General features: G+C 51.5%; 1 protein-coding gene across 2 annotated transcripts; it reads right to left on the reverse strand.

The window, feature by feature from the left end:
- Positions 1-8,861: 8,861 nt before the first annotated feature.
- LOC144711921 (amino acid permease 6-like) lies at positions 8,862-11,306 on the reverse strand. 2 transcript variants are annotated; one of them, XM_078586075.1, is made up of 7 exons: positions 11,184-11,306; positions 10,838-11,071; positions 10,591-10,684; positions 10,262-10,476; positions 9,968-10,110; positions 9,597-9,824; positions 8,862-9,454 (listed from the first exon to the last, which is right to left on the reverse strand). In XM_078586075.1, exons 1-7 carry the CDS (start codon positions 11,284-11,286, stop codon positions 9,029-9,031), a joined length of 1,443 nt encoding a protein of 480 aa, XP_078442201.1. In that variant the 5' UTR covers positions 11,287-11,306; the 3' UTR covers positions 8,862-9,028. The 2 variants fall into 2 exon arrangements, with proteins under 2 accessions (XP_078442201.1, XP_078442199.1); XM_078586073.1 differs by lacking the exon at positions 11,184-11,306 and having other exon boundaries at positions 10,838-11,093.

Genomic DNA, 11,306 nt, shown 5'->3' on the forward strand with positions numbered 1-11,306 from the left:
CACATAGAGCCTGCTCCTCCATGTGCACCTCTATGCTGTAGCTTATCTTTGTGTATCTTCAAAGACCTAATTTCTTCTTCAAGAGTCATGGTGTCCATGTCTCCAAATTTTTCTATAGATGAGGCAATGGAGTTGAACTTTGCTGGAAATGCCCAAAAACGTTTGGCAACAACATCTCCTTATTCAACTTTCTCACCCAAGCTTCACATCTGAGTGACAACTTTGGACAATTTTCCAGAAAAAATATGATATAGGGTCTTCTTCTTCCAGAACCAGCATTTCGAATTCCTTCTTTAGAGCTTGTACATTGGCCTTTTTGATGTGAGCCACACCCATTTTCATTGTCCTTAATGCTCCTCACATTTCCTTGGCAGTTTTTTAGATGCCAAGTTGCACGATGATGTCTTCAAATGCTGCACTAAAGAGAAAGAACATGGTCTGTTGATCATTCTTCCTTGGCACATTGTCCTCTTCAATCGTCTCCCACGGCTCATGAGCCTCCAGAAACACCTGCATGCTCATTGCCCACACAGGGTAGTTTTTGTTGGAGAGGACTAGAAGAAAAGTCGAGATAGGTTCATTTTATGTCCCGAGTGAGCCACTGCCAGCAGTGCCTGCACCCATAGAGAACCCATCGCCTGGCTGTGCTGCCACCGTCGCTTTGCCTCGCCTCGACACTGACGCAGGACGAAGTCTCTGACGTCGTCCTGAGGGGTACCGAGACAATTCTCGAATATTGAGGAGATAATGCAGCCGTCGTCCGTTGGTGTGGACCTACGGAGATGCGTCTACGTGATGCAATGCAATCCCAGTTGACATACGTACAGGCCCTGGCTCGTGGGGTTTGTCGGACTCCCTGCTTTGGGGCGGGTGAGCGATAGTAGTGACGGTGACCTCCTGACCCTTGTCAGAGAGACTGATGGCGCACGCCATCGAAGATCATCGACGACATCGTTCACACTGCCCACCGCCGTCATTGAAGCTCGGATGAGATTGCTCGACTTATCGTGTTTTGTTTCTTCTTTCTTTATCGTGTTTTGTTTCTTCTTTCTTTACCGTGTTTTATATTTTCTCGTCTCGTCGTTGTGTTTTCGTCGTGTGCGCAACGTGTCCGCACGCCCGTCATCGTCGTCATGGGAGGGATCCCTTTGCCTCCCCTTGTTTTCTTTTTATATTTTTACTTTCCCTTGTTTCTTTGTAATGGGGGCCCATCCAGCCTTACAAGCGTCTCGTCTATATTTTCCTTTGCGTGCCCGTGTATCCGTTTTCCTTTTTCCCTAATTGGGCCCTCCTTTTAAACTTTTGGGCCTTCTTTTCTTTTTCTAAGGAAGAAGGCCCATCTTTCCCCTATAAGAGGGGAGGGGTGTCCATCGTAAGTGAGGAGAGCCATTGAGAAAAAGAATTGTAAAAAATGTAGTCCTTTGTGATCTTCGGTTTAGTTTAGGAGCATTTTGAGAGTTTTTTTGAGAGATTTTAAAATTTGGAGTTATTAACAAGATTTCCCCTGCGAGAGGGGAGAGCTAAGGTTTTGTCGTGAGTTTGCCGGAGCGCCGCTGCCGCCGTTTCCGGCGTCGCCAACACCGGGTCGGCGCCCGCTGGTTCGCCATGTCGTCAGCGGACCAGGCCGCAGTCCTGCGGCCGCAGCCACCTGACCCACGATCGCTAGTGTGAGTAGCGACCGTAGCCACGAGCCGCGGCTGCAGCCCAGCGCAGTGGCTGCAGTCACTGGAGCGGCTGCAGCCGCCCTCAACGGCCGCAGCGGCCATGGCTGCCGTAGCAGCCACAGCCATTTGCAGCGACCGCACCCACCAGAACGACCGCTGCCGCTCGTAGAGGTCGCAGCCGCCAGGGCGATTGCAGCCACCGGAGCAGGCCACAACTGCCAGAGCGGCAACAGGCGCCGGAGCAGGCCACAACTGCCAAAGTGACACCAGGAGTGGATCCGGCGCCATAGCGGTAGTGGGTGCTGGCCGCTCGCAGTGGCTGCAACCGCTCATAGCGGCCACGACCACCGAAGCAGCCACAGTCACTCGTAGTGGCCACAGCTACTCGTAGCGGTCGCAGCAGCCAAGGCGATTGCAGCTGCTGGAGCAGGCCGCGGCCGCCGGAGCAGGCCGCAGGCGCCAGAGCGACTGCAGCCGCTGGAGCAGGCCGTAGCTTCTAGAGCGAGTGCAACCGCCGGAGCAGGCTGCAGCCGCCGAAGCAACCGCAGCCACCACAATGGCCGCGACCGCTGGAGCCGCCATGGCAGTGAGGCTGTGCAGCCGCACCGCCGCGCAGCCGTGCAGCCGCGTAGTCGTGAGGACGGGCAGACGCGCAGTCACAGCTATTGTCGCACAGCCACGCGGCTGTGCAGCCATGCAGCCGTGCAGCCACGCAGCCGTGCAACCACACTGCGCAGCCTCACCACCGCGCAGTCGAGCAGGTGTGCAGTAGCAGCCAAAGCCGTTGCCGCGCAGCCATACAACCATGTAGCCGCAACCGCGCAGCAACACAGTCCTCTCCTACATGCGCAGTAACCGTCACCTTTACCACCGCGCTCGCCGTCGAGCCATCACCGCGCCTACATGAGCGGCCGCCGTATGTACCACTGTGCTCGTCTTTGAGCCATCACCGCGCCTAGCTGCGCCTCGGTCGTCATCGTCACAACGCTCGTCCCCGAGCCCTTCGCCGCGCCTAGTGGTGCCTTCATCCTCGATACCGCGCTCGCCTCCGAGCCCGTCCCGACACATAGCCGCACCGTCACAGTCCTTGTCACCGCACTCGCCGCTGAGCCATCGCCGCGCCTATATGCGCGGCTGCCGTCCGTACCACGGTGCTTGCCTCCGAGCCGTCACCGCGCCTAACTGTGCCTCGGTCGTCATCGTCACAGCGCTCGCCCCTGAGCCCTTCTCCGTGCCTAGTGGTGCCCTCGTCCTCGATACCGCGCTCGCCTCTGAGCCCGTCCTGGCGCTTAACCGCACTGTCATAGCCCTCGTCACTACGCTCGCCTCCAAGCCCAACGCCGCACCTAGCTGCGCTACAACCATCCTCGATACTACGGAAATTATCTTTGTTTTGACAGATTACTTTGAAGAGGAGAAGACCTCCAAGAGAAGGGAGGAGTCCCTTGAGGGAGAAGAGGAAGCTGCCACCGCCGTCGCACCGCCGTCGATCGGAACTCGCATCAGCAAGGCCGGATCGCGCCGCCGCCGTGATGTTGCCGCCGCCCCTACTTCCATATCTCGGAGGAGAGACCGCCGGAGTATGCCGCCGCCGCCACCGCCAAGACGCCCTACCTCCGCCGCCGCCGCCGACTCTGGCGCCCAGCGACCGCTGCTGACGCCCTAGCCAGGACGCCCGCCACCACCACCATACCGCCGCCGTCACCGTCCATCACATGCAGCCACCTCATGCCGCTGCGCCATCCACCGTCACATGCCCGCCACTCCGGTCTCCTAGAGAAGCTCCAAGGAAGACGATCGCTGGATGACATGCCGCCGCTAGTTTACCGCGGCAAAGTACATGCCACAGTAGGATATACAGCCGCCGCTCCGCACCGTCGACGCTTATCTTTGTCGCACGATAGCAGATTGGAGTCGGGTCCACTCTGCCATCACCATCGAAGCGCCAGCCCCGTGCTGCCGTTTTGCCGCAGTGCCCTCTACTCCTTATGGTGTGATCACGAGCCGCTCGATCCCGGCAGGTCGTGTTACATCACTTCATCCCCCTTTTGTTGACCCACTTAAGGGCCCATCCTTAATCCCTTTAAAAGGAAAGAGGGGGGCACCCTGATGCCTTAGACCAGGAAGAAGAAGGGAATTTCTGTGTTTTCTGTCTTGGTCTCCCTCCCTCATTCAGAGAAGATCACAGAGGTGGGAGGAGCTGAAGGAGAATAAGGAGGGTTGGAGAAGGAAGATACCTGCTTGCAGGTTGTCCTTACCTCTCTTAATTCGTGGAGCGTACGTCCTATTTAGTTCTGATGGAAATTTCCTGCTACCGGAACAAGCAACAGCCACCCCGACACTGACGAGTCAATCCAAACAAATTGGAGGGTGGGGGGGTTGAAATCCACCTGCCAAAGGACGATCTACCCCTTAATTTCATTGGGTGTGCCTCCCATTGCCCCTGCTGGAACAAAATCAGTCTCCCGAGCAAGCTACGGAGATTTTGATAACGGTCTCGTCGATACATTAGATTGGTGAATTCCCTGCCTACAAAGTTGACCAGGCTTCCCAAAATCCGTTGAGCCTGCTGCCCAGTCGATCTTGTCAGACAGAATTGCTTCCCGAGCAAGGCACGACGGAACCAAAATGCCAAATGGGAAGAATATCGTCGACAGGATACAATAGGGCGATCGGACTCATGGGTTTCTCACCGTGAATTTGACGTTGCACCCAATCAAGTGACCGGTCTTCCTGCGTATTCTCGCCTGAATAATCTCGCAGATGCTCCTGAAGAAATGAGCTGCCATTGTGTTGCGTCTGCCCGCGCCCCGCCGTTGAATAACGACTCGTGCTAGAGTCGGGACCAACGCTGCGTAAGAGGAAGTGGCAATTGACCTTTGCTGCCTGTGTTGCTGGTTGACTGGGAGCAATCCAAATTTCGGGATAGGGATTTGATTCGTGGATCTATGACCCGCAACGTCCCTACAGCTACCCTTTCGACCGCACCAGTTTTCGGAGCTCGGTGGCTGCGACTGCCCCTTCTTGGGGCGACAGTCCAGTTGATGAGGATCTCCTGCGAGGTCCCCTTCCCACCAGCCGTGTGAGCTCAACTGATCAACTATGCCTCGACAGCCGTCAACTTGGCGATCGCGACATTCTGCCTAGAAGGTAGATTTCCCCATTGCCCCGCTCGCCATAGCCGCACTTCATCGTCGATGGTATGCCCTCCTTGGGTCTCGTCGACCGAGTTCCGTGGTAGGCTTTGAGCCGAGACCGCTGCCCCTCTCTTCTCCTCGGTTCCTCCGACCTTTATCACACTCTGACATCATCTTGCTCGCCGAGCCGCCATACACTCTCCGGCGTCTCTCCACTTCACCCGCTCCGAATTGACGACGACGTCGACGACATTCTGCACCGCGAGCCATGACGACGAGGTACACCATCCTCTCCCGATGCTCATTTAATTACCGTTTGGAGTATATTCTTGTCCCGACTCCACTGCGCTCGGGCTAGGTAGGTGAGAGAGACAACTTGAGAGAAAACTATGAAGGACTTTGAGTGTCTTATCGGTACGGACGAGTACGTCTGTTACGTGCGAGCCCTACAGATTGATTCCGTTCAGCCGTAGACGCCTAAGTCGTTCCGATGAGGTTCGAGAGGCCATCATCGCCGTCACCCGAAGACCCCATCCAAGCCTGGAGCTCGGCGCCTCCCTCGACTCGGAGCCTGCACGTACGACACATAGGGCATTCATCTATTGCATCGTAGTCGCATAACCCATTAAGGTTACATCCGTCGGATGAAGACACCGTCGATGTTTGATACCGCTACCCATTATTAGCACCGAGCCATCATACTCGGTGTTGACCAGGCGACGTCCTCGACTACGTCCGACATCAGAGACGAAGGAGTCCACGGCGCCGAACAGACTAAGTCTATTGGTGCTCTTACGTAACAGAGAGGCTCGCCCCGTGCCTAGGATATACGCTCGATAGGAATCTCTCGTGTTCGTTATACTCTCACCTACTCTATCCCGAGCGTTGTGGAGTGCAAATCGAAGAGCGTTGTGTTCGTTATACTCTCACCTACTCTATCCCGAGCGGCGCCGACGGATCTGTGACAATTGTGGCCAGTTGGCGGTGGCCACATCCTCACGGCGGCGGCGGCGTGTCGGCCACGAGGCAGCGGATCTGGCGGCGGCGGATTGGGTGGCCTCGGGTTCCGGCGGCAGGGATCTAAAGGCCCTTACGGATCAGCGGTGCCCTCAGGGATCCGGCGGCGGGATCGACTGCCGGATCGACAACCTGGGGTCCGGTGGCCCACGATTAGGGCCTCGGCGGCAGAGCGGTGGCCAGCTTAGGGTTCTGGCGGCGGTGGTTCTTCATGTGGATGGTGATCAAGCGAAGGCTTTGATCTTCCCTGCTGCAGACGAACTGGCAACGGCGTCGGGGTCCAGCTGGTGAATCTCGGGCAGCCAGGTGCTCCGGAGCTGACGGCGACAATGCAGGTGCGGCTGGGTTCTGGTGGCGGCGTCGACTCTTCACATGGACGGTGACCGAGCGACGGCTTTGATCTTCCCTCCTGCGAACGAACGGGCGACGGCGTCGGGGTCCCAGCTGGTGGATCTCGGGTGGCCGGATGCCCTAGAGTTGACGGCAATGGCGCATACGCGGGCTGGGTTCCGACGGCGGAGCTCCGACGGAATGGGACTCTGGCAGAACGGGAGTGGGCGACGGCTGTCGACCTTGTTCCTGTTCCGTTTCCGTCTCTCTCACTCTCCTTTTTTTTTTTTTTTTCCTATTTTTTTCTTTCTCACTCAAGAGGTCACCCGGCTACCTTTTTTTGCCCGAAAAATTCACAAAATCTGTTCTTTAGGGCGCCCTCTCCTTCCCTTATGTAGGGAGGGTGATGGACCCTAAGGAGGGACCAAAAGAGGGCGGGGGCATTAGGAAAGGGAACCCCTCTTAAGACAACTAATACAGAAGTTTTAAAAACAAAACAAAAAAAGAGAGTTTGAAGGGGAAAAGACGTAACGAAATGGGCCTTTGCGAGGATAATGGCCCAAGAAAATCAAAACTATCTAGATACCTTCACCCTCGCCTTGGTGTGCCATTCTGGAGGGGCTCGAACTGGCGGATGTCAATGGCGATGACGTGGACTTCAGCGTCATCTTTGATGGAGCGGGATCTCATTCTCCATCAGGCACCTTCTCAAGTTACACTTGATCAGAAGCTCTAATACCGCTTGACGGAGTTTTGTCTTGTCTGCAACAAAAAGAGCAGACATGAAACAAGAGAAAGAAGCAGATGCATAGAGCAACAGAGGAAGATGAGCAACCATACTTTTATTTATTTCACGTAGATCATAAAACTAGGCATTTCAGTGTGAACCGAGTCAAACATAAAAGAGAAAAACAAGGATTTTAACTACTTCAAAGGAGACTGATTCAACGAAAGGATATGAACGATTAAGAATCCACGATTCTCATTTATTGTGCCACGTTCTTCATTTTATGTAGAACATGATTATCCCAAACACAAGCATCAGCCCCATAGGCCCCAAAACTAAGGTGTTCTGTTTGATATGTTTTACTGATATGGCATTATTCAATATGTTTTCATTGGCCATCAGCTGATGAGGAAACCTACATATAAAATTTGGATTTTAGTGGTTGACTAATCCTATATGATGAGGTCGATTTAAGATAGAAAGCTGAATACGAGCAGGAAGAAGGTGTAAACAAGGATGCCAGGATTAAAATATGACAAGGAAAGTCACAGGTGATGTTGATGAAACATCAGAAAGCTACTTGTATACGATAACATAATGAAAAATACATTTTAATGATGGTGGTAAGCTCCTACTTATGTTTGATCTTAATTTTACATGCTATATGGTCAGGCCAACTTAAATTATACTGGTAATTTTTTAAATTGATGTTGACGTTTCTGCATCGTAAATAGTTAATTTCTTCCATCTTTCTTTCAGTAAAATAGTATCCATTTTTGCAACAAGCATTTATCTCTTAAATTCTGATTATTATCAGTCATGTCGGCACGATAGCGTTAAGTGAAAACAATCAATAATACTCGATCCAAATCTTTTAGAATTCTGGATACTTTATGAAAATATTTATGAATTGAAAAAATCAGAAATGAGCAGGAAATTGTGATCCGTCAGAGCTTAAAGTGTCAGCAGTTGTTTGGCAATGGACACACTTTAAGATGGTGTCTGCAGTCGACAAGCATGGACGGATTGGTTTGTTAGTAGAAATCAGTTCTATTTCTCATATTTACAAGCCTTTTTATGTATTCCAAAAATGATATTTTGATGGATATACATGAAAATTTTCAAAATCAAGTGATCATGGGAATGTAATTGAAGTGATACCTTACGATGTTTCTCCTAATATTGAATTATTATTTATGGATATAGTAGGCAATCAAATAGAACGGAAGAGTAAAATCATTTTACTTGTATAAAATTATTTCTCATTTGTGTATGTATTTCTGTTTTGAGCGTTATTTGAATTCTATAAAACAAATCTATTTATGTAATAAATGATTATTCTGAGACATTTAAGGAGCGTGAAAACTTAGAAGGCCACCCCTTTGGGGATGTCACTTTGATCATTGTGGTACTTTATAGATCGGTGAAATGTTCCTTGGTCAATCTGGATATAATACATTTATCTTTACTCATTGAACTACAGACATAAGAGATATGAAACAATCTTATGGTTGGAGGTGAATAATAATTACAGGTTACTATAATATACCAAACCAATACAATAAGAACACATTATATTTTTAGACTACATTTCATGATCATCATTTATATGTGGAAAAAAACTCTCCTCTTGTGTATGCTTTCAACATATGCAAAATATTTGAAAGAACAAAGTGTTTCTTGATCCATGCAAAGTATTGTATATATGGAAATCTTATATTATTAATTGATTAGGGTGATGAAATAATATTATTGGGCCATTCAAGTAATGTAACTAAACAATTATTGGGTCTAGTGGATCACACATATAAAATCTATAAATTCTAATGGATACACTAAAATTTTAGGGGACATTCAGAAATAGTTCCCTAAGGAGCATAAATAAGGGGAGCCCATTTTCTGGCACCTACTAATCCTGGAGTAGTTTCCATAAAGAACTAACAAAGTGTTTTCTAGAATAGAACCTTTCAGAAAACTTCTTGTTTATCTAAGACAGAGAGAGAGACATAACTACATAAACACACAAGACGGACGGAAGAGTGTCCCGAAGGCTGCTCGTCGTCTCTTCCCTGGTCGGAGGACGGCGTCGGTACGAGGAGTACGCCAAAACTGGGACAATTAACTTGTACAGAAGGGATCTCGGGCTTACTGGTTCAATTCACGGTCTGGAAGGGTCTGTACTTGCGGACGTCGGTGGCAAGCCCCTTGAAGGAGCCGAGCGCGGCCACGACGGACACGAAGAAGCAGAGCAAGCTGAGAAGCTTGAGGGTGAGCCACGTGGGCGAACCGCGAGGGATCTTGGCCTGGGCGATGCGCATCTCGACGGGGAGGTAGACGGTGAGGGGCCAGAAGGCGACGGCGCCGATGAGCCCCAGAAAGTCGTTGAAGAAGGGGAAGATCATGGCCACCACGGCGGTCACCACCACGAAGCCCGAGCGCCACACCAGCCGGAGAAGGTTAAGGGACAGCCCCGTGGCAGGCCACGGTTTCACTGCGTACTCCTTGCATACGAAGCTGCTTTCCGGCCATCTCCTCTGGCACTTGGTCTCCACGAACTGAAAGATGGGCTGGCCGAACACCTGGGCGTAAATACGCACAATAAAATTATTAGGTGTAAATACGAACCGAAAGGTACAGTATCATTTTTACTCCCCAGTCCCCATCCCTGTCGAGTGTCGACGGATTAGAAAAAACAGGAGGGACCCATGTGTGGAATTGAACCTGATAGGCGCCAATGAGATGCGCGGCGACGAAGACGTTGCCCACGTTGACCAGCCAGAAGGGCTCGTAGAAGCCGAAGCCCGTGAGGAAGTTGCCCGGCGCGGCGTTGCCGAACGCGGCGTAGCCCATGCAGCCGCAGAGAAGGTATATGAGCGTCGTCGTCGAGATGCCCACGAAGGTGGCTTTCTTCATCACCTTGTTCTCCGGCGGGGTGGACTTCAGTGTGTCCTGCTCCAACAAAGTCCAATTAGTCGTTGGATCTACATAGATGTACATTCATAGGTACATAGATATATCGACAGGTAAGTAGGTCTATAGAGAGATAGATGGAGATTGATAATGACTGATAGAGATACGTAGAGGGAATATACCTGGATTTCTATGAGAAGGGTAGAGAAGGAGTAGGCGAAGGCGATGTTGCCCAGCGACTGAAACGTCCTCCACATCTTCTCAGCCCCCGTAACGTCGGTTCCTATGGTCACGCCCGACAACGACGTCCGCACATCGGGTTTCTCTGTAATGTAAGACCCCGGATAGGGCAGAATGAGAGGCAGTCAGAAGATGAAGAAGAGCAGAAAAACTATTGCGACGACGGAGGGGCTGAAAATATTGTATAATAATCTGCGCATGTGTTATAAAAAAGTCATAGTTGGTTGGTTCTTCACCTGCCACTCTTGCGATGGAAAGCCCCAGGGCGATGGCGGAGTAAGAGAAGGACATGACGGCGGCGAGATAAGAGAGCCACCATAGGTTGTGGAAATTGGGTATCTGGGAGAAGACTATCTGGATTGACGCGAAGATGACCATGTACTTGTAGTTGGAAACGTCGCACGTCGCCTCGTGTCCTTGACTGTGGAAGCAGTTGGACCGCGGAATTGCTCTGAGGTAAGATCATAGTCGCAGTTAGTTAACTAGCCGACAAGTAGGCACGAAGAAAGCCGTTCCGATGGGACGACAAAAATCTCGTGCATAAAGGGAAGGTTCTGGTTCTTACGCCATGCTTATGGAAGCCGTGATCGTGTAGCCAATGGTGACCCCGATGAGATAGCAGTACTGAGCAACTCCGCAAAGCGCGACCTTGTACCCACCTTGAAGAGACGGCAGGCAAGAGACATGGTCAATTCACAGCCAATATGTATCCGTATAGGAAATGAAGGAGACTTTATAACAGAGGCAATAGTTTTACGGAATCGGATGAGTTTTGGAGACAGAGAGACACAGGAAGGGAGAGAACTAAGTACCGAGGTTAGCCCTGACGGCCTCCGTGTAGGTGTAGTTCCTCTTTCCCGTGACGGGGTCGGGGTGTCTGTAACAGTCGGCCAGGAGAGTGGACGTGTACCAGGTAATGGTGGAGAAGATGAGGAGCGCGATTGGCCCGGCCACCCAGCCAAGTTGGGCGTTGGCCCAAGCCAGGGACAGGACGCCGGAGCCAATAACCGCCGTTATGATGTGGGCGCTGGCGGTAGCCAACGTTCCTGAGGAAGCAGCAAAGGTCATTCGTTAGTGGGGCTGATCGATCCCCCGCCCGCGAATCATGTGTGCGTGCGTTATAAGAAGATGAATTATGAAGTGAGAAAAGATGCTTGCCGTGTCGCTTCTCTTGCCCATCATCGTCGACGTTGTTGCCGACGTTGCCCTTCTCGGCCATGTCCATTGCGAAGGCGTTTTTGTGGTCTGCCTCTGCGTCCATGTCGGCCGCGTACACGATGA

The sequence above is a fragment of the Wolffia australiana genome, chromosome 14, assembly GCF_029677425.1.
Source record: "Wolffia australiana isolate 7733 chromosome 14, ASM2967742v1".
In the NCBI taxonomy this organism is placed as follows: domain Eukaryota; kingdom Viridiplantae; phylum Streptophyta; class Magnoliopsida; order Alismatales; family Araceae; genus Wolffia; species Wolffia australiana.

What these genes read in the sequence shown, in the direction of transcription:
- LOC144711921 (XM_078586075.1), bottom strand. Translation starts at nt 11,286, where the DNA reads ATGGACGCAGAGGCAGACCACAAAAACGCCTTCGCAATGGACATGGCC. An exon ending in TTCCATCGCAAGAGTGGCAG is followed by an intron (nt 10,111 to 10,261) that starts GTGAAGAACCAA and finishes CTTACATTACAG; the next exon opens with AGAAACCCGATGTGCGGACG. An exon ending in CCCTTCTCATAGAAATCCAG is followed by an intron (nt 9,825 to 9,967) that starts GTATATTCCCTC and finishes TTGTTGGAGCAG; the next exon opens with GACACACTGAAGTCCACCCC.